Source organism: Neoarius graeffei, chromosome 24 (assembly GCF_027579695.1).
Source record: "Neoarius graeffei isolate fNeoGra1 chromosome 24, fNeoGra1.pri, whole genome shotgun sequence".
Classification (NCBI taxonomy): Eukaryota; Metazoa; Chordata; class Actinopteri; order Siluriformes; family Ariidae; genus Neoarius; species Neoarius graeffei.
The window spans coordinates 12,925,571-12,949,878 of record NC_083592.1 but is presented as its reverse complement, the minus strand read 5'-3'; the positions used below and the strand labels follow the sequence as shown (position 1 = coordinate 12,949,878).

At 41.4% G+C, this 24,308-nt stretch overlaps 1 protein-coding gene across 1 annotated transcript in view; it reads left to right on the top strand.

Annotated features, from left to right (window-relative positions):
• Window positions 1-24,308, top strand: part of trpm3 (transient receptor potential cation channel, subfamily M, member 3) — a 421,760-nt gene that overhangs the window by 286,446 nt on the left and 111,006 nt on the right. The window contains exons 7-8 of the mRNA XM_060906727.1: window positions 12,510-12,684; window positions 22,013-22,136. Coding sequence (XP_060762710.1) covers window positions 12,510-12,684; window positions 22,013-22,136 — 299 coding nt within the window. The remainder of the gene's footprint in view (window positions 1-12,509; window positions 12,685-22,012; window positions 22,137-24,308) is intronic.

The window sequence follows — 24,308 nt, the reverse complement described above, 5'->3', positions numbered from 1 at the left end:
TGAGAACCAGTTTGCTTTTCCATAGCTCACGGTGCTAAGGGAAGCCATGTCATTACGTCGCTGTATACGTCAGTTACATCGCTGTATACGTCAGTTACATTGCTACGTTTGCATAAACCTTGGCGCGAATATCGAAGCAAAAACAATGCGGAAGAAGCAGCAGCAGCAACAACAACAATAATAATAATAGATGACTTCGCGTTTGTACAGCTGCTGCTTCTCGACGCTTAAAAATGGCAATCTTTCGCGGTCTTGTTATTGTTGTTGGTCTTAACAACTCCGCCCCCCTGCTGACGTAAGCAGTTCTTTCCTCTGGCCCAGCAAAGAGTTGGTGCTAGCCTGGAACCATTTTTTCTGGCCCCAGAGCCAGTTCTTTGTCAGTGGAAACAGAAAACCCGGTTCCAAACTAAGCACTGGCCCCGAACCAGCCCTGGAACTGCTTTGGTGGAAAAGGGGCAATAGTCCCCCCCACACACACACACTTTAATTTGGATAGTAGAAACTACAAATCTACAATGGGACCTTAAACCTTAAATCTTTCCTTCAAGCACCCTGTATTTGGTATTAATGCAACCATACCACAGCGCTGTTGAATACTCAGATCTAACTGGTCAGAAAGTGCTGTAACTCTGATGGTAGTTCTGGATGCGAGTTAAATCACAATATGACCATTTTAGTACATTATCATTTCTATAGTAATGACTCATTCACATGGACTTGTATGGCTAGCACTTCACAAAACCAAAAACTACTACTACTAATAAAAATAAACAGATTTTCAAAAAATACAGTATTAATACGGTGGGGGCGGCACGGTGGTGTAGTGGTTAGCGCTGTCGCCTCACAGCAAGAAGGTCCGGGTTCGAGCCCCGTGGCCGGCGAGGGCCTTTCTGTGCGGAGTTTGCATGTTCTCCCCGTGTCCGCATGGGTTTCCTCCGGGTGCTCCGGTTTCCCCCACAGTCCAAAGACATGCAGGTTAGGTTAACTGGTGACTCTAAATTGACCGTAGGTGTGAATGTGAGTGTGAATGGTTGTCTGTGTCTATGTGTCAGCCCTGTGATGACCTGGCGACTTGTCCAGGGTGTACCCCACCTTTCGCCCGTAGTCAGCTGTGATAGGCTCCAGCTTGCCTGCGACCCTGTAGAACAGGATAAAGTGGCTACAGATAATGAGATGAGATGAGATGAGATTAATACGGTGGGGCGGCATGGTGGTATAGTGGTTAGCACTGTCGCCTCACAGCAAAAAGGTTCTGGGTTCAAGCCTATCAGCTGACGGGGGCCTTTCTGTGTGCCTTTGCAAGTTCTCCCCATGTCTGCGTGGTTTTCCTCTGGGTGCTCCGGTTTCCTCCACAGTCCAAAGACATGTGGTTAGGATAATCGGTGGCTCTAAATTGACTGTAAGTGTGAATGGTTGTTTGTCTCTATGTGTCAGCCCTGTGATGATCTGGAGACTTGTCCAGGGTGTACCCCACCTCTCACTCATAGCTGGGATAGGCTCCAGTTTGCCTGCGACCCTGCACAGGATAAGTGGTTATGAATAATGGATGGGTGGATGAATTAATACGGTGAAGGTTTTTTTGTAAGGAAAGGAAGCTTACTTAATGTTAAAGTGCATATCACGGGTACATTCAGGAGCAAGATCAATGCAATTCTCCTATTTTATATTAAACTTTGGTCAAATATCTGTCGCATTTTGTGCAATTTTTTTTACCTTGCGCAATACCAGAAAAATTCAGTTGAAATCAAGCCATTTGAGGTGAACTGGTCCGCCTCTGAAAAAACTTGGCATTTGGATTTCCCGGCAAACATTGATTTTCGTGACGCCGCATACAGGACGCCTCCTTCTGAATCCTACGTCAGCGCTGGTTTGTTTATGAGAAAACGACCTGGTGGTTTTCTGCAAATTTCTTCAACGTTATCACGTAATTATTAAAATGGTTAACAGATGTATCGTAGGAGGGTGTAGCAACACCAATCATGATGGGATTAGTACTCATCGTTTCCCAAAAGACCGGACAATGAGAGAGAAATGGGAGCGCTTCATGTGAGGCACCCGGAAAAATTGGCTACATGCTACAGACTACAGCATTATTTGCGGTGCTCACTTCACAAGGCCCGATGACTTTGAGAACTATTTGCAGTGGGAAATGGGCTTCGCGGGGCAACTTGATCAGAAAAAAACAAAGGAGCCAACCGTGTTCGTCTCCCCTGACAGAAGGCGAAGTGCCGCATCCACTGAGGCCCTCGAAGCCGAGGACCAAGCAGATCCGAGAAAAAGACCAAGAAAAAAGGCAATTCACAAGTTGACTGTTGCCAGTGTAAGAAATAATTCTGACATCTCATTATATTCTTCATCCAAAGGTGAAGTAATATTGCACACAGGTGACAATTCCATATTTCAATGCAAAATCGCTATCTGCTAAACTTGGTCTACACAGGCTGTGCACTGAAACCGTGCAAGCTCTCACAGCCTGCTGGTGGTTCCGCAGGTGACATCACGAATATGGCTCCAGACTCCCTTGGGATTTTTCTAGATGCGTTTTATTTTATTTTTTTCTGCTGTAGACAGACGGCCTTGTGCAAAATTACCCTTCTGGATGAGTGTGTAAAGGGACATCTCATCATCTCTAGCCGCTTTATCCTTCCACAGGGTCGCAGGCAAGCTGGAGCCTATCCCAGCTGACTATGGGCGAAAGGCGGGGTACACCCTGGACAAGTCGCCAGGTCATCACAGGGCTGACACATAGACACAGACAACCATTCACACCTACGGTCAATTTAGAGTCACCAGTTAACCTAACCTGCATGTCTTTGGACTGTGGGGGAAACCGGAGCACCCGGAGGAAACCCACACGGACAACATGCAAACTCCGCACAGAAAGGCCCTCGCCGGCCACAGGGCTCAAACCCAGGACCTTCTTGCTGTGAGGCGACAGCGCTAACCACTACACCACCGTGCCGCCCTGTAAAGGGATATATTTTCATATAAAAAAACCCCCGAAATTGGTCCAGGATATGCACTTTAAGGAAGGAGTCTCTGTCTGGTGTCAGGGCTTTGTCAGTAAGTTTTCTGACACTCAAACTTTTTTGCTTTCTTGTTTCTCTCACTAGTCTCTCTCTCTCTCTCTCTCTCTCTCTCGCTCTCTTGCTCTTTCTCTCTGAGCTGAAATATAAAATTAGAAACGCCTGGACCTCATTTTCTCACAGTCTCATTTTCTCCTGCTCTCCTAGTGCCACAGCATTAGCTTCACACTTTGAGAAACAAAACAAAACAAAAAAGTGCCTTGTTAGATACTTATGGCTACTTAAAACAGCAAGGATCTTCTTGGTAGCTTAATACAGACACCAAATCCACGGGTTTTTTTTTTTTTACGGAGACGTCATTAATGTAGATCACGTCACCCATTCAATCACAACCTTTCACAACCAATTCTCCTTGACAGTATGTAGCAGCATTGGAATATAACCATTGAAACACTGCTAAATGAAGATAAGGTAATACTGTAATTAGACAATTGGTTTTAAGAAAGAAATAGTTTATTGGGGACTCTGCCCAGGAAATGTGCAAATTTAAACTGATGGGAAGAAATCCAGATCACTCACTCTGAGAAATAACTGTATAACAGTAGATTCCTGATACTGTATGTACAGATAGGGGAATAAAGTTAGCTGGACAGTTAAAGACTGGAAAAATGTCACCTAGTCTTTTTCCAATCTACAGCTGTCCTGCTTGAGTGAGCTTGTCTTGTTGAAATGTAGGCTCAGAGTTGCCTGACTACGGAAGCCGAGAGAGGCCCTTCATATAATCCTTTTTTTTATTCACCTTGTTATCCCGAGATAACGACATAATTAATTCAGGATCTCGAGAAAACAACACAACTAATTCGAGATCTCGAGAAAACAAAACCGTTATTTCGAGATCTCGAGAAAACAAAACAATTATTCTGTGATCTCGAGAAAACAAAACAAAATTATTTCATGATCTCGAGTAAACAGCTGAGAAATGGTTCATTCAGGTGCGCCAAGAGACTTGTGATATGCTGACTTTGGGGCTATTTCTCATTCTGTATAGACGCAACTTTGGTCATTAGAATGTCTGGAATAATCGATCACCTAATAAGGCAATATTTTGATCAGGGGTTGACACAGGGACAGATTGCATTGTCTGACCCACAGTGGGGTGCAGCTCTGCTAGAAATCTCAGCTGTTTTCTCGAGATCATGAAATAATTGTTTTGTTTTTTCGAGATCACGGAATAATTGTCTTGTTTTCTCGAGATCATGGAATAATTGTTTTGGTTTCTCGAGATCTCGAATTAGTTGTGTTGTTTACTCGAGATCCTGAATTAATTATGTCGTTATCTCGGAATAATGGTTTTGTTTTCTCGAGATCTTGAATTACAGTAGTTGTGTTGTTTTCTCGAGATCCTGAATTAATTATGTCGTTATCTCGGGATAACAAGGTGAATAAAAAAAGATTATATGAAGGGCCTCTCGCGGCTTCCGTACCTGACAGGAGTAGAACCTGATGTGGTTTTCATCTGTTGTAACCCATAGAGCTTAAAATTTGTCATGTTGTGCATTCTGAGATTCTTTTCAGTCCACCACGTTTGTACAGAGTGTTATTTGAGTTACCGTAGCCTTCTTGTCAGCCCAAACCAGTCCTCTCATCAAAAAGTCCTTTCCGCCCACCCACTCACTCGATGTTTGATGTGAACTGAGAATCTTGACTTGTATGTGCATGTTTGTATGTATTGTACTGCCGTCACATGATTGCTAATCGAATAACTGCATGAATGAGCACGTGTACTGGTGTTCTTATTAAAGAGGACCTCAGAATGACACTTTGTTTCTGGTCCTCATAAGTACAGTATTACGTGAATATGTGTTTAAACAGACGGTGTTTCTCTTGCAGTAAATTCAGCAGGGCAGCACAAAGGTTTAAATGAAATCCACTTACACTACATGTGACAGAACAAGCTGGTCCTCCAAGGAGCTAAAAAGAGAGGAAGCGGGATTCATATTTTTTCACTCTATTTATTTATTTATTTATTTATTTTTTGCACCAGTTGAGTCGTGTAATGACAGGGCTTTGAAGAGAGCAAAGGCTATAAATAGAGCCATTTTATGTAACTGATCCCGTTTTAGGGACAATGACAGCACATGTGGGAGCCTCAGTCTTCCCGCCCTCTCTTTCTATTCCTTTTCGCATTTCTGCCCGTCTGTCCATGTCATCACTGTGCCCATCTCAACTTTTCCGACTCCTCCTATAGACCTCCTGCTGTCATTTTCCCTTCATCTAAAGCGTTCTCTTTCATTCCTGCACTCCCATTTTCCTGAATTATTTATGCACTTGGAGTGGGATCCCACTGCGGCATGCTGTTCGAACCGCAGCCACAATATTACAGCGTGACAGTCGATGTATTAGAGGGAGAGGAGGAGAGACCGAAAGCTGCCAAAGGTCTGATGGGTTCATTATTTTTCTTTGGACCCAGCTGCTTTATGCACCACCTGTTAATCAACTCACAATCACAGCTAATTGTTCACAAAACGAGAGAAAGGAAGTGTTCATGCTGTCTTCACAAGGCAGATGAGAAGCTGCTCGCTGTAGGCTCCGACTGTGTGTGTGTGTGCGTGCACAAGCATGGTGCCTGACCCTAACAGCAGGATCCCAATGAAGCCATGTTAAAGGCCAGTCACCTGCAGAAAACTGGCTCACTGTCAATCTACGAATGCCAGCGATCATTTTCTCTCTCACACTCCCTCTCCCTCCTTTGTCCGCACTTTGACAATGGTACATTGGATTACAAATGGCACTTTAGTCAAAGCCAACAGTAGAAGTGCCAACAGAAGGGAGAGAGTAATTAACAAAGTTATTAATCATTAACTAAGCATGAGGAAAGAATTAAAAAAAAAGAAAAACCACACAATTCTGGCAACTGACATTATATTACAGCTTTCTTCTTTCTTTCTACTTTTTCTCTCTCTGTGTCGTAAAGATGGAAGAGTATGAAGAGAGAGGAGTCTCATAATTATTGAATCAATAAGGGACAGGACTTTTTTTTTAAGAAGAAACCTTTATTTGTCACATGCACACTTCAAGCACAGTGAAATTCATCCTCTGTACCGTATTTAACCCATCTGAAGCAGTGAACACACACACACACACACTCAGAGCAGTGGGCAGCCACACCAGAGCGCCCGGGGAGCAGTCAGGGGTCAGGTACTTCACTCAAGGGCACCTCAGCCCAAGGCCGCCCCACATCAACCTAACTGCATGTCTTTGGATTGTGGGGGAAACCGGAGCACCCGGAGGAAACCCATGCAGACACGGGGAGAACATGCAAACTCCACACAGAAAGGCCCTCGCCAGCCGCTGGGTTCAAACCCGGAACCTTCTTGCTGTGAGGCGACCGTGCTCACCACTACACCACCGTGCCGCCCTCACGGTATTATGCATAGTATACACTATGCATAATTACACATACAGGACACTTTTTCAATGGAATAAAAACATGTTCTATTCCCTTCTAGCGGGTTTCATTCATTTGTTTCAATAGCATGCAATATTGTTAGCATATCGCTAATCCTATGTGTATTATGTCACTCTACCCAGTGGAGAATGAGTGTTGAATTGTCAGGAGTGGTGAGCTGAGGTGAAGTGAGGACCCGAGAACAGACTCAGAAAACAGGCAGTGCAAAGAGAAAATGTAATTAAAGAAGTAGATGGCAGAAAGGCAAAGGTACAGTCAAATATACAGAAAAGTAAATGAGAGAACTAACTTTTGGTCTCCCCATGGCCTTCAGAAGACGCAACTGATGTAACTTCCTGTTGAGCATGTGATTTATGGAATGTTCCAAATTTGTCAGATGGGGTAATATGTTTGGGTAACAGGACTGAGTGAAAACCCACACTGTAAATGCAAATATTCAAATTAATTAGAAATGATTAGTGAATCAAACTTAGAAATCATCAACCTGTTGTCAACACTAATATTAAATAAATAACTGCTAATTTCAAGTTAGAACACGCTTAACTTAGTGTACTCCACTTCAGTTAAATTAGAAAATATAATTTATTGTCCCAGAGTCCTTTGGGCGTTGTGTTTAGACATGCGCAGACCTGCCCCATCTACGCGCGATCTTTTCAGCACATGCACCAGGATTAACAAAAGTGGAACATGTTTCCAGAGCCTTAAATGATGCATTGTTTAGCATTTAAAATAAATGTTAATTGCAAAGTAAATCCAATGTGTTCACCATTCATTTTGTTTGGGGGCTCATTACCTTGTATTGTGTGTTTGTTTTTTTTTTTATTAAATTAGCATGTGTCCTATTGTCTTTCGCAAAACTCTTTGGTCAAGAAAATTAAAGTTAAATTGGCCTCAATATGAAGGATGAGTAAAACTAGAGAATTAAGCTTTCACAATTCATGAATATTAAGTTAAATTTATGAAAAAAGATATCTGAAAGCCATTGATTTGAGTACTGTAAACTTAAAATAAATAAGTTAATGTAATCAAAATTATATAAGATGAGTACTGCAAACTCACAATAAATAAGTTAATGTAATCAAACTAATCTAAGTTAATTTGAGTACTGCAAACTCACAAAAAATAAGTTAACCCAATCTAATTTATCTAAATCAACATAAATGACTTTTTTTGAGGCAACGACTTTGCATATTTTTTTTAAGTAAAGTCAACTTATTATATTTTACAGTGCAGGGACACAACTAAAATGTGTATTTTAACTAAGATATTGTGGATTTCTTATGAAAAAAAAATATATTTAAACCATGGATAGGATATGGAGTCACACAACAGTGCAAAAGAAATACTGTTTCTGAAGGATTTTAATCATAATATTTCATAGTTAAGTATAAAGTTAGAGTGTGGGGACAGGTAACACATGCTATTTTTCAGTGTTTTAGGTAGTTTTTACCATATTAATCCTTACAATTATATATCTTAAATTTGAAATCAGGGCGGCACAGTGGTGTAGTGATTAGCGCTGTCGCCTCACAGCAAGAAGGTCCGGGTTCGAGCCCCGTGGCCGGCAAGGGCCCTTCTGTGCGGAGTTTGCATGTTCTCCCCGTGTCCGCGTGGGTTTCCTCCGGGTGCTCCGGTTTCCCCCACAGTCCAAAGACATGCAGGTTAGGTTAACTGGTGACTCTAAATTGAGCGTAGGTGTGAATGTGAGTGTGAATGGTTGTCTGTGTCTATGTGTCAGCCCTGCGATGACCTGGCGACTTGTCCAGGGTGTACCCCGCCTTTCGCCCGTAGTCAGCTGGGATAGGCTCCAGCTTGCCTGCGACCCTGTAGAACAGGATAAAGCGGCTAGAGATAATGAGATGAGATGAGAAATTTGAAATCAGATCAATGTGCAGGACATTCTGCGTAATAAGGAAATGTATTTTAAAGTAAATTTTTATGTGCATTTATACATATAATTTTCTAGGGACGGAAATGGCACCGATTCGGTGGAATGGCTCATATACAGTGGTATGCAAAAGTTTGGGGACCCCTGGTCAAAATTGCTGTTACTGTCAACAGTTAAGCAACTTGAAGATGAAATAATCTCCAAAAGGCATAAAGTTAAAGATGACTCATTCCCTTTATATTTTAAGCAAAAACAATTTTTTTATTTTCATCTTTTACATTTTCAAAATGACAAAAAAAAGGAAAAAGGGCCCGAAGCAAATGTTTGGGCACCCTACATGGTTAGTACCTACAGTAGTAACACCCCCTTTGGCAAGTATCACAGCTTGTAAACACTTTTTGTAGCCAGCTAATAATCTTTCAGGTCTTACCTGGGGGATTTTCACATATTCGTCCTTGCAAAAGCCTTCCAGTTCTACAAGTTTCTTGGGCTGTCTTGCATGCACTTCTCTTTTGAGATCTATCCACAGATTTTCAATGATGTTTAGGTCAGGGGACTGTGAGGGCCAGGGCAAAACTTTCAGCTTGTGCCTCTTGAGGTATTCCATTGTAGATTTTGAGGTGTGTTTTGGATCATCGTCTTATTGTAGGACCCGTCCTCTTTTTAACTTCAACTTTTTTACAGATGGTGTGATGTTTGCGTCCAGAATTTGCTGGTATTTATTTGAATGCATGCTTCCCTCGACCAATGAAATGTGCCCTGTGCCACTGGCTGCAACACAACCCCAAAGCATGATCGATCCACACCCATGCTTCAGAGTTGGAGAGGTGTTCTTTTCCTGGAATTTGGCACCCTTTTTTTCTCCAAACATACCTTTGCACAGTGTGGCCAAAAAGTTCTATTTTGATTTCATCAGTCCACAGGACTTGTTTCCAAAATGCATCAGGCTTATTTAGATGTTCATTTGCAAACTTCAGATGCTGAATTTTGTGGCTAGGATGCAGGAAAGGTTTTCTTTTGATGACTCTTCCATGAAGGTCATATTTGTTCAGGTGTTGCTGCATAGTAGAACAGTGCACCACCACTCCAGGGTCTGCTAAATCTTTCTGAAGGTCTTTTGCAGTCAAACAGGGTTTTTTATTTGCCTTTCTAGCAATCCAATGAGCAGTTTTTTCAGAAAGTTTTCTTCATCTTCCAGACCTCACCTTGATCTCCACTGTTTCTGTTAACTGCCATTTCTTGATACCATTACAGTCTGAGGAAACTGCTACCTGAAAACACTTTGCTACGTTCTTGTAGCCTTCTCCTGCTTTGTGAGCATCAATTATTTTATTATTCAGAATGCATCATCTGACCTTTCCTAACGAAGAATTTGAACAAGCCACAGCTCAATAAGCTAATTAAGGTCTGGAACCTTGGTAAAAGTTACCTGAGAACTCAAATGTATTGGGGTGCCCAAACTTTCTCATGGTGTTCCTTTTCTTTTTTTACTCTCCAATTGTACAAAACAAAAATCTAATCTCATCTCATTATCTCTAGCTGCTTTATCCTGTTCTACAGGGTCGCAGGCAATCTGGAGCCTATCCCAGCTGACTACAGGCGAAAGGTGGGGTACACCCTGGACAAGTTGCCAGGTCATCACAGGGCTGACACAGACAACCATTCACACTCACATTCACATCTACGGTCAATTTAGAGTCACCAGTTAACCTAATCTGCATGTCTTTGGACTGTGGGAGAAACCAGAGCACCCGGAGGAAACCCACGCGGACACGGGGAGAACATGCAAATTCCGCACAGAAAAGCCCTCGAACCAGGACCTTCTTGCTGTGAGGCAACAGCGCTAACCACTACACCACTGTGCCACCTCAAAACAAAAATAATACACAAATCTTGCGGAAAACGCTGAAAAGAAATGTGTCGTCTTTACCTTTATGGCTTTTGGTGATCAGTTCATCTTCTGCTCACTTAACTATTCACAGTAACAGACATTTTCAGTAAGGGTGCCCAAACTTTTGCATGCCACTGAGAAAAAAACCCTCAGAATTTCAGAGATTCAAGTAATACATTTATGAGAAAAAACTCAGATATTCTCCAAGATTATAGTCATAATTTTGTGTGAGTGTGTGTGTGGGGGACAACTCATAATGTTTCGAAATTAAGAAGTCAGAAAATCTGAGATTAAAGTACCACAAATTTTACAAGAAAAAAAAAAGAAAAAATAGTGATTTTTTTCAAGGAACCAGATCCAGCCAGGTTGGATCAAATTCATCACACTGCAGATGCCATGGCTGAGTTTGAGAGTTACAGGAAATGCAGTCTTTCCTCCTCGATCATGCCACATATAAGAATAAAGCACTAAGAGATTTTCAACTGCATTTCTCAGAATGCACTGCAGTCAGTAAGCACATGATCAATTGTTTTTTGCTTCCTGGATGGAACAGGCAGTGAAGGTAGAAACCAGACAGGTTTGTTTATTCTTGTCCTTTTTTGTCTTAGATGTTTATAAATGTATAATTATTGTGAAAGAGCAGTTCCCTGTTACTTTGAAATGGCTGAGACGAGAGTTATAGGAGATGCAGTCTGCCCTCCTCGATCACAAAATATAAAAGAGTAAAACGCTATGCGATTTTTAACGACATTTCCCAGAATGCACTGCAGCCAGGAAGCAGGGAAGCATGAGAGTTTTTCTCTCATAAATGTATAACCAGTGATGGGAATAACGGCGTTAGAAATAAACGGCGTTACTAACGGCGTTACTTTTTTTAGTAACGAGTAATCTAACTAATTACTTTTTACATCGTTATAACGCCGTTCCTGTTACTTACAATAAAATACTATGCGTTACTTTATTAAAGCTGTTCTCATCTGGCACGCTGCTCATTCAGCCTTTCTTTACTCTGCTTTCGTGTGGGGCGGGGAGACGCGAGACAACGGCACAATAAGCCAATCAGAGTAGATTTGGACAACATATGTAGGTAGGCCACGCCTACTGCACGATTGCGCGCTCTTTCAATCGGAAGACACAGCGATGGCGAGCGGTCAGCCCAACACTGCGCTTTCACATTGGAAATACAGCCATTACTTTTCATTACTTGAAATAAAAGGCAAGAGTGTTTACGTGCAATGCACATTATGTCGAGGAACAAAGCGTTTGTCCTCGTCAGTGGCCAGTAATTAGTAACATAATTTTAATAACTGCAAAAATATATTACATTTGATAGATGTCTTATCTCACATTGTCCCACAAAAATATTAATATAGTGTAAATAACGTTACTAATTGGTTCTGTTAAGTGTCCATTTCAGTCATTAAACACATTTAACATTCACTTTTATTATGATTACACTAATTGAATTTGATTTTTTTTGAGGGGGAACAAAATGTAACGGAATAATTACTTTCCCTGGTAATTAGTTACTTTTATGACAAAGTAACTCCGTTACTAACTCAGTTACTTTTTGGGAAAAGTAATTAGTAACTATAACTAATTACTTTTTGAAAGTAACGTGCCCAACACTGTGTATAACTTTATAATCTCTGAGGATATCTGAGGGGTTTTTTTTCTCATAAATGCATGACTTTTTTTTCAGAATATTATCTCCTGCCTCGGCTTCATTTCCTTTTACCTACAATCACCATAATACGCTGTCGTACAAATGTTTGTCAACGTGTATTTTTTTTTTTTATTCAGCTTTAACCTGGATTATATCAGTTTACACCAAACCTTAATTCCCATATCTGATTGGTCAGTTTTAGCTTGGACAGTACTTCTGGCTCCAAGACAATTCACAGGTTTATATTAATGAGATTATTCAAATCTGTTATTGTTTCTATAGTAATGACTCGTCCTCATGGACTTGTATTATATTAATAATCTACTGCTAATAATAAACCAAATATTTCAAAGATGTCAATATGGGGAAGCTTTGTGTATACACATTGATCTGATATTTATTTTCCGGAAGGTGTCTCCAGTGTCAGCGCTTTGTAACAGTCTTTACACTTTGTAGTTTCTCTTTCAGACAACAGGCTGCAGTTTTGTTCAATAAATCATCACTGCTGACTTTTTTAAATGGTTGTAGTAGTGTTACTGATACATGTCATGACGGTGCTGTGTGTGTAGGGATCGGGCAGGGGGTGCCTGTGGTGGCGCTGATCGTCGAGGGTGGCCCTAATGTTATCTCCATCGTATTGGAGTACCTGAGGGACACGCCACCTGTGCCTGTGGTGGTGTGTGATGGCAGCGGCCGAGCGTCTGACATCCTGGCATTCGGCCACAAGTACTCAGAGGAGGGAGGGTAAGTAAACGAGGAAATGGTCTAGTGGAAGCTTTTGACACTATCTATCTATCTATCTATCTATCTATCTATCTATCTATCTATCTATCTATCTATCTATCTATCTATCTATGATACTTTACTGAATATAAATAAATTTTAAAAATTACATTTTCAAAGTTCACGAATGCACTTTATTTAAAACCAACCCCCTGCCAGGCACAGATCCAGCCCAAGAATCTGACAAATGAACATTTGCAGAAATATTTTCACTAATTTTACCAGATCGCTATGGATTTTCACAGGAGTGTAGAGCACACTGAGCCCTTTCCGAAGAGGGCAGCCACAGCCCGCTACGACCCGCGGCTCAGCTTGCTATTTGCTCCTGAAGCCCCACACAAGCACAGCTCACTGAACACTTTAACATGAACCTTGACTCCAACTGCGTTCCCACACGCCGGGATTTCAAAATTTATAACTCGGCTGCCAAAAGTCCTCGCCCCACCAAACTTTACAGGCACCTCCTTCTCCCCGAGACCTTTCGAAACAGCCCAGGCGTGGCCCGTTATTTGCCCCTAAACCCGCCGCACAAGTACGGCTCACCAAAAACTTTGATATGAACCCTGGCTCCAGCCGCGCGTGTGTGCATGCACGCATGCAGGGATTTAAAAATTCATAACTCGACCACCAAAGGTCCCAGTCCCGCCAAACTTTACAGGCACAGCCCTCTCCCCAAGACCTTTCAAAACAGCTCAGGCATGGCCTGCTACAACTGCGGCTTGGCCCGTTATTCGTGGCAAATTTTGACCTCTTTCAGGAGCATTTTATTGGATTGACCTAAATTATTTTTCTCAGGTCACGCTATACGAAACATTGTGAGAATACAGGTAATTAGGTCAGGTAAGTATCCCTGCTTGCCACAGGTGGTCGGATCCTGAACCACTGGTCTGTTGTTTGAGTGTGGCTGTAGTCCATGTAGCTGGCTAGCGGTAAAGTAAACAAACGCCCCGTGACCAATCCCAAGTGGTGCACATCTAATTCTGACTGATGCACGTGCATCGGTTGCATCGGTCTGGATCCATCCATGCCTGCATTATAAAGAATGAACCTAGTATCCTATGTTCATGAACCATCACTTATGTACTCATTATGGCCACGGATTAAACAGGAAATGTAACGTTCCCCGACGTCCCAGATTGATTAACAGTGTGTAACATTTTCAGAATAGTGACACTTACATAACTACATCATAACTCCAATGACTTGTTCACCAATCCATGGAGAATGAGAGAATGCAAAACGCAGAAAAAAAAGTAAAGCAGCTTGTATTATAGCTCGTGGACATTCTCCAGAGTGATCCAGGTCTCTGTAGCAGACAAGACGTGATGTGGTTAGGAGCCAAGACAGAGATAAAGTCGGCTTTCTGGACAGCAGATTAGTGGCCTGAGTCCACCTGGGACCACTGAATGTGACTCAGATGGATGTGGTGGAGAGATGAGATTAACGGTATAGTGCTTTCTGTGATGGGCGTGACTTTGCAGTCAGACTTGGTTGTTCATCAGGACGAGACACAGGCAATGCTGGAGGAAAAGGAAGCAGTGTCTAAAAGTCATTTATTTTTAACAAGAGTTAATGATTTTCAGCAACAGAAGGGGTAGTGATGCTGGAAATGCGAAGTGGATGAGGCAGAAAAAAAGTGGAGTTTCAGTTTATGCAAATGGAAAGTGAAGAGATGTTGTGCTATCAATGGGAGCTTACAAAAGGATACAAAGAAAGAAAGTATATACTGTATATACAGTGGTGCTTGAAAGTTTGTGAACCCTTTAGAATTTTCTATATTTCTGCATAAATATGACCTAAAACATCATCAGATTTTCACACAAGTCCTAAAAGTAGATAAAGAGAACCCAGTTAAACAAATGAGACAAAAATATTATACTTGGTCATTTATTTATTGAGGAAAATGATCCAATATTACATATCTGTGAGTGGCAAAAGTATGTGAACCTCTAGGATTAGCAGTTAATTTGAAGGTGAAATTAGAGTCAGGTGTTTTCAATCAATGGGATGACAATCAGGTGTGAGTGGGCACCCTGTTTTATTTAAAGAACAGGGATCTATCAAAGTCTGATCTTCACAACACATGTTTGTGGAAGTGTATCATGGCATGAACAAAGGAGATTTCTGAGGACCTCAGAAAAATTATTGTTGATGCTCATCAGGCTGTAAAAGGTTACAAAACCATCTCTAAAGAGTTTGGACTCCACCAATCCACAGCCAGACAGATTGTGCACAAATGGAGGAAATTCAAGACCATCGTTACCCTCCCCAGGAGTGGTCAACCAACACAGATCACTCCAAGAGCAAGGTGTGTAATAGTCAGTGAGATCACAAAGGACCCCAGGGTAACTTCTAAGCAACTGAAGGCCTTTCTCACATTGGCTAATGTTAATGTTCATGAGTTCACCATCAGGAGAACACTGAACAATAATGTTGTGCATGGCAGGGTTGCAAGGAGAAAGCCACTGCTCTCCAAAAAGAACATTGCTGCTCGTCTGCAGTTTGCTAAAGATCATGTGGACAAGCCAGAAGGCTATTGGAAAAATGTTTTGTGTATGGATGAGACCAAAATGGAAATTTTGGTTTAAATGAGAAGCGTTATGTTTGGAGGAAGGAAAACACTGCATTCCAGCATAAGAACCTTATCCTATCTGTGAAACATGGTGGTGGTAGTGTCATGGTTTGGGCCTGTTTTGCTGCATCTGGGCCAGGATGGCTTGCCATCATTGATGGAATAATGAATTCTGAATGATACCAGCGAATTCTAAAGGAAAATGTCAGGACATCTGTCCATGAACTGAATCTCAAGAGAAGGTGGGTCATGCAGCAAGACAACGACCCTAAGCACACAAGTCGTTCTACCAAAGAATGGTTAAAGAATAATAAAGTTAATATTTTGGAATGGCCAAGTCAAAGTCCTGACCTTAATTCAATCGAAATGTTGTGGAAGGACCTGAAGCGAGCAGTTCATGTGAGGAAACCCACCAACATCCCAGAGTTGAAGCTGTTCTGTACAGAGGAATGGGCTAAAATTCCTCCACGCCGGTGTGCAGGACCGATCAACAGTTACCGGAAACATTTAGTTGCAGTTATTGCTGCACAAGGGGATCACATCAGATACTGAAAGCAAAGGTTCACATACAGTACTTTTGCCACTCACAGATATGTAATATTGGATCATTTTCCTCAATAAATAAATTACCAAGTATAATATTTTGTCTCATTTGTTTAACTGGGTTCTCTTTATCTACTTTTAGGACTTGTGTGAAAATCTGATGATGTTTTAGGTCATATTTATGCAGAAATATAGAAAATTCTAAAGGGTTCACAAACTTTCAAGCACCACTGTAGAATATACATTCAGCATTAAATATTCTCATCTCATTATCTCTAGCCGCTTTATCCTGTTCTACAGGGTCGCAGGCAAGCTGGAGCCTATCCCAGCTGACTACGGGCGAAAGGCGGGGTACAGCCTGGACAAGTCGCCAGGTCATCCACATAGACAACCATTCACACTCACGGTCAATTTAGAGTCACCAGTTAACCTAACCTGCATGTCTTTGGACTGTGGGGGAAACCGGAGCACCTGGAGGAAACCCACGCGGAGAACATGCAAACCCCATACAGAAAGGCCCTTGCTGGCCACGGGGCTCGAACCCAGATCTTCTTGCTGTGAGGCGACAGCGCTAACCACTACACCACCATGCCGCCCTGCATTAAATATTGTTACATTTATTCAGTACAACCCCAAATCAGACAAAAGTTGGGACGGCATGTTGAAACTGAAATATTACAACTGAAAACAATGTTTTGTAAATTATCTTTGACCTGTGTTGCCTCAGAACAATACAACAGCACATTATTTGATGTTTTACCTCATGATTTTTTTTCAAATCAACACTTATTTCAACGTTGATTCTTGCAACACATTGCAAAAAAAGTTATGACAGTAAAGCATTTACCACTTTATAATGTTTCCATTCCTTCTCACAACACTTAAAAGATGTTTACGGGCTGAAGACACCAAGTGATGAAATGTTTTAAGTGTTATTTTATCCCATTCTTCCTGCGAACAGGTCTTAAAGGGTGCAAAAATACGGGGTCGTCATTGTCATATTTTTCATTTCAAAATTCTCCACACATTCTCTATTGGGGACAGACACCCTCTTCTTCCACAGCCACGCCTTTGTAATGTGTGCAGAATGTGGTTTTGCATTGTCTTGTTGAAATATCTCTGGAAAAGATGTCGTCTTGAAGGCAGCATATGTTGCTCCAAAACCTCAGTGTACTTTTCTGCATTAATGCTCCATCACAGAAGTGTAAGTTACCTTTGCCAAGGGCACTGACACAACCCCATACCATGACAGACCCTGGCTTTTGGACTTGCTCCTGGTAACAGTCTGGATGGTCCTTTTTGTCTTTGGTCCAGAGTACACAGCGTCCATTTCTTCCAAAAAAGTCCTGGAATGCTGATTCATCTGGCCACAATACACATTTCCACTGTGTGATGGTCCATCCCAGATGTCTCCGAGCCCAGAGAAGTCAACGGCACTTCTGGACACAGTTAACATAAGGCTTCCTTTTAGTACAGCACAGGCGATTGCTCTAAGACAACGAGGGAGGCTCAGCCTCCTCTAAAAATAACGAACATCGTGTAGGATGAATTGCGCTAGGCTTAGTTATAGCCGACCTTATAACATTGCTATTTCAGATCCAGAATCATAGAAATATGTGCTCAACCCAACTACAGTGCGAAATCATTCCTTTATAACTTTCCCCAGTTCGCCTAATGTTGCCAGATACTGCTGACGTTTACCAGCCCAAAATATGTTCAAAACCCGCCAAAATGCACTTAAAACCGCCCAATCTGGCAACACTGTTTCCCCCTCGTGACAGCGCGATGCAGCCCAGCCTCAGTGCACTTCAATGGCATTTGGGAGCTATGCGCTTTTCAATATCAAAATGCAAGACGATTATTGGACAAATACTGCGAAAATGCCCGCCCACGGATTCCCACGGACTCCCAGCTTCAGTGGACTTCAACGGCATTTGGGAGCTATGCGCTTGTCAATCTCAAAATGCAAGACAGTTATTGGACAAATACTGCGAAAATGCCCGCCTACGGACTCCGAGCCTCACATGGGAGGGACATGGCAGGTTCCGTGAGGAGACTGGTGATTGGTGAAAGCGGCTGGATATTTTCTTTGATTGACAGCTCGTTTCAACTATAGACAGGCAGCGGTGAATTTCAGTTCAGTCCCATGCGGATTCGCGAGTGCTGTGGCGTATTGTAAGAGATCAGCTTACATTTCGATTTCATTCATTACATACGGTTTCTACCAGCTTTTTTAGTTTGTATATATTTTCATTGTAAATAAAGTGCAAATATAGTGTTGTCAAGTTTGCTATCTTAGTTCCAGAAATTTCATTTATTTGAGTGACTGAACTTGAACTTGAGGGGGCTAGTCAGCTAGCAAGAAAGCTGTGCACGGATGCCAAGCATTGCTGATTTAATTTTGGTGAAGCCATTTGCCAGTCTTCCTTTCAAGGAAAAAATTAAAATTAAAGAGCAGGGCAGACCAACGCCTCAAATTGACTTGGTGAAAAAGGTAGGGAATAATACTCGTTCCTTTCAGCTCTCCTGGTACGAGAAAGTGAATTGGCTAACAGCAAGTGACCCACATCAACAACAGTAAATAGGCTACTTTAGTAATATGTCATGGATGGACCAAAAATATAGAATCTATTTAAAATGTTTATGCTGAGTATATTATATTGGAATATATATTTCTCTGGATATGAATTAAACACAGCTACAATTTGGAAAACATTTTTAAACAAAAACACAGCCGAGAACATTTCACACTACAGACCTGGATTAAAAGTGAAGGGTTATCAAAATTGTCAATAAAACATTTCTCAGTCAAAATAAGTAAAATATAGGGAAAGTGTCATTGAATGAAATGTGTGGCACCCAGCTCTATGTTTGGCTCCCCAAGGTCAGTGCTTGTGCCTATTCCAGAACACTCTGCTGTTACTGCTGAGGTTCCTGACAAAGAGCTGCTTTCAATAATGATCAATTTTTAAACAACATGCCACAATTTTAAAATATAAAATGTTAAAATATACCCCTCCCCCAACACCACCATCATGTATATTGGACAGTAGGCTAATGAGCCAAAAGAACCTGTTATTTCACAGTTTGTGACCCTGCCAACAATCAGCCAGATCAGAGGCAAGAGTATGGGCAAAATTGATGTATTTTTTCTTTTTTCTTTTAAAATCTGGAAATATCGTAACCGACCAGCCTCCCCTGTTTGAAAGACTACCAGCCGCCACTGTAGTACAGTATAGTTTTAACTTCTGTTTGTGGATGTAATTCCATATTGTAACTTGACAAAGGTTTGCCAAAGTAATCCTGAGCCAATGTGGTTCTATCACCGTTCTTGATGCTGTGCCATTTGAGGGATTGGCGATCACAGGTGTTCAGCTTAGGCTTGTGCCCTTTCCTCACCAAAATTCCTTCAGATTCCTTGAATCGTTTAATGATATTATGCGCCGTAGAGGGTGAAATATCCAAATCCCTTCATATATTTCTTTGAGTGACGTTGTTTTTAAACATTTGAATTATTTTCCTCACACATCTGTTGACAAACTGGAGATCTTCAATCCATCTTTGCTCCTCAAAGACTAGCTCTTTCCTGGATACTGATTTTGTACCCAATCATGATTACAATCACCTGTTAATATCACCTGTTTATTTCTTTGTTTTACCTCATTACTTACTCTAAATTGCCCCATCCCAACTTTTTTTTCTGGACTGTGTTGCAGGCCTGAAATGCAGGAATGGATGTATCTTAACAAATGAAATGAAGTTGACCAAGAAAACATGAAATATCTTGGGTTCATTCTGTCTTCAATGAAATACAAGTCAAAGTCAATTTAGAAATCGCTGCTTTTTTTTTTTTTTTTGCATTTTCCATACCGTCCCAACTTTTTCTGATTTGGGCTTATAATTACAAACAGAGAATTTGAAAAAATATATATGTTTTTAATCTGGACACTTTTTAAAATTCTATTTCAATATAATTTTGCATCCACTCAAAGACAGGCAAATTAATAAAATAAAATAAAATATTTTGTCAAAACAGATAAACAGAATATAATCAACCCAATTAAACAGACAAGTATAATGACTGAGTAACAAACATTTTGTCCCACAGTTATATTCTGGAAAAATTATTTATACAAAGTTATACTCTGGAAATGAGGTGATTATCTTTATAGCATACTAGCTTAACAGAGCATCTTCTTCTTGATGCAATTAGCAAGCCAATATATGCAAAGTTAGAAAAATATATCTACTAAAAATTAAGCTAACTAAACTAACAATTACCATGGTCATTTTTAGTGAAGCTGGAAAGTATTAGCAGTAACTCTCAAGTGGTGTCAGTGGTACTGGGTTCACCTTGTAGTCTGGTTATCAGCTTCCAAATCCCACTGGTGCATTTGTATACATTTAGTATTGAATATTAAGTTAAAGGGGTGGCACGGTGGTGTAGTGGTTAGCACTGTCGCCTCACAGTGAGAAGGTTCTGGGTTCGAGCCCAGTGGCCAACAGGGCCCTTTCTGTATGGAGTTTGCATGTTCTCCCCGTGTCTGCATGAGTTTCCTCAGGGTGCTCCGGTTTCCCCTACAGTCCAAAGACATGCAGGTTAGGTTAATTGGTGGCTCTAAATTGACTGTAGGTGTGAATGGTTGTTTGTCTCTGTGTGTTGGCCCTGCAATGACCTGGTGACTTGTCCAGGGTGTGCCCTGCCTCTCGCCCATAGTCAGCTGGGATGGGCTCCAGCTTGCCTGCAACTCTGTATGGGAAAAGTGGCTACGGATAATGGATGGATGGATGGATGGGTATTAAGTTAAGTAACTTAATTTTAATCATTGAAGAAAATTTTATACTTAGTGCATAATCTAGTTGTGTTCATCTCAAATTGTTGCATAAGTTTTTTAAGTAGATGCAATGAATTTTTTTAGTGAAATTCTCACCATGTTTTTTTTTCATTTAGTCTATTCACAACCGATTTATGCCATCCTATTTCCGCACATCAAAAACTTCAAGCCTGTCAGATAGACTGCTTTGATCACCAACCAAAAAATCAGGTTCCATCTCATTTCTGATACAATGCAGTGCAGGGTTTATTTTTATTTTTTATTTTATTTTTACAAGTCATACATAGGGCGGCACGGTGGTGTAGTGGTTAGCGCTGTTGCCTCACAGCAAGAAGGTCCGGGTTCGAGCCCCATGACCGGAGAGGGCCTTTCTGTGTGGAGTTTGCATGTTCTCCCCGTGTCCGCGTGGGTTTCCTCCGGGTGCTCCGGTTTCCCCCACAGTCCAAAGACATGCAGGTTAGGTTAACTGGTGACTCTAAATTGCCCGTAGGTGTGAATGTGAGTGTGAATGGTTGTTTGTGTCTACGTGTCAGCCCTGTGATGACCTGGCGACTTGTCCAGGGTGTACCCCGCCTTTCGCCCGTAGTCAGCTGGGATAGGCTCCAGCTTGCCTGCGACCCTGTAGAACAGGATAAAGCGGCTACAGATAATGAGATGAGATGAGGTCATTCATACTCTTGAGTTTTTAACAAGTAGACATTCGTTACAGCAGCTCAGGACAGTACCACTCCCCACCAGCAGAGGGTAATGCCTGCCAAATCCTAACCATATACTCACTTCATATATATTTCCTGTCTTGCTCTTTATACAAGCACGTTTTGGTTTTTCATTGCGAAGTCTTTCCATTCGCTCGAGTTATATAGGTTGTGATCTATGCCTCTGTGTTTGCGTATTCTTTGGATTGCCTTTTTGACAGTTGATTCCAGTTCTGTTTGACCGTTCCATTTCCTTTCAAGTATGATTTTGGATTATGAGTCAATAAACTGTGTATGTTATGTCCAATTTGTGGTGAAAATGGACAACTAGTTTCACTTTTCGTGCTTTGTGGTGAAATGGATGGCTTTATCATGCTAGCCTGGTGCTAGCTTTGAAAATCTGGCTGTTATGGCAGGAAATCAAAATAGAAAGTCCAATTAAGAGAGCAGTATAGATCACTCATTTTGAGCAACACAAAGCAACAAATCACTGCTGGTATGAATACCCTTGAGCAAACTTATGATGTGCTTTCCTGTTCAGAAATCTTTAAATTGTTTTTATTATCATGCCCTGATCTGTATTTCCCTCCACCTATATGTGTGTGTGTGTGTGTGTGTGTGTGCGTGTGTGTGCGCGCGCACAGGCTGATTAACGAGTCTCTGCGGGACCAGCTGCTCGTCACCATCCAGAAGACATTCACGTACAGCCGCACGCAGGCTCAGCACCTCTTCATCATCCTCATGGAGTGTATGAAGAAGAAGGAGCTGGTGAGTGTGGAGCCACCCACCAAACCACAAACACAAGTTCACAAATCAACAGATATCCAGACTGGGATCAGGAATGGGAGCATGATTAGAATTTGATGCTATTTTTTTTTTCAGCACTGATTTTTTTTTTTTTTTTTGTCAGTAAAATCATAATCTCTGTGGCTGAATAAAATTCACATAAAGGTCATGAAAAATACTTGGATTTGGATTTGTGTCTTAAGGCCCAGTCCCACAATACCAGTAACTATAACTACAACTATAATGATAAGTATAAATAAATCGGTCCCCTGCAGATTATGTGGTTGGGGGTCACACCAGACTGATAACAATACCAATAGCTCAGGCCTGGTTTTATCGGTATCTGTGAGATTGCTTCTGGAGCCATTTTTCCAGGCCTGGACTTGATCCGATAAAACATCTGACCAATCAGGTCATTGTTTATATGCAACGTTGTCTGAGCACATGCTATTTTTCCTGGGCATCTTTGTACATCCTTGTTGCATCATGAAGTCACGGAACACAGATTCACCAAAAATAAAAAACAATACAAAGTTCGGATCTTTTATTCATGGGTATGTGATGTTCCATGAAATATCTCATCTCATTATCTCTAGCCGCTTTATCCTGTTCTACAGGGTCGCAGGCAAGCTGGAGCCTATCCCAGCTGACTACAGGCATAAGGTGGGGTACACCCTGGACAAGTCGCCAGGTCATCACAGGGCTGACACATAGACAACCATTCACACTTACGGTCAATTTAGAGTCACCAGTTAACCTAACCTGCATGTCTTTGGACTGTGGGGGAAACCGGAGCACCCGGAGGGAACCCATGCAGACACGGGGAGAACATGCAAACTCCGCACAGAAAGGCCCTCGCCGGCCACGGGGCTCGAACCCGGACCTTCATGCTGTGAGGCGACAGCGCTAACCACTACACCACCGTGCCACCCTTCCATGAAATATCAACAGTCAATTAATAAAGTAAAGATATAAATGCAAGTAAGATATTTTAATCATGAACTTTGGCAGTCCAAACATTTAATTGTTTTAGACTTCTTAATTTTTTTTTTTTAATCCGTGATGCATCGTCCATATGAAATCAGGAACCAATCTGTAATAGATTGAAATGTCCGTGGCCAATCTGTAAATTATTAGCATCCGTGATGCATCCGTAGTAAAATCCATAACCACTCCACATTTTGTATCCTTTTTTATTATATTTCCGTAGTCCGTGACCTATCCATAGTACAGTATATCAACCACCGGAGTATGTACATGGGTTGTTTTGAAGTCCAAGCTGTACAGTATGACCCGGAATAATGTGCTACTACTTGGAAAAAACTTCCATGACTATTCCTAAGTTGCATGTATTTATTTCCCAGAGTGGCAGGACCAAACAATATTATAGTCATGATTATAGCTGTGGTGTGACTGCTCCAGACTGGAACTAAATTTAGGCAGAGCTATAATCAGAGTTGGAGTTATAGTTATTGGTGTTGTGGGACCGGGCCCCAAGACTCATAATCCTGAACAGGCAGTGCTGTGTAATATCAGGAATAAAATACTTAGGGGTCTACAGTTACAGTACAATAATTGCTGATGACAGTGTGATGAAGCGGAGTTACTGTTACTACCCTGAAGTTTGATTAATCTCCATTAATTCACATGTGCTTTATTCCTCTTATACCACAGCAATCTGTATAATAATTGCCTTTTTTTAATCAAATCAAGTAATCACACAACCCCGATTCCAAAAAAGTTGGGGCAAAGTACAAATTGTAAATAAAAACGGAATGCAATAATTTACAAATCTCAAAAACTGATATTGTATTCACAATAGAACATAGAGAACATATCAAATGTCGAAAGTGAGACATTTTGAAATTTCATGCCAAATATTGGCTCATTTGAAATTTCATGACAGCAACACATCTCAAAAAAGTTGGGACAGGGGCAATAAGAGGCTGGAAAAGTTAAAGGTACAAAAAAGGAACAGCTGGAGGACCAAATTGCAACTCATTAGGTCATTTGGCAATAGGTCATTAACATGACTGGGTATAAAAAGAGCATCTTGGAGTGGCAGCGGCTCTCAGAAGTAAAGATGGGAAGAGGATCACCAATCCCCCTAATTTTGCGCTGACAAATAGTGGAGCAATATCAGAAAGGAGTTCG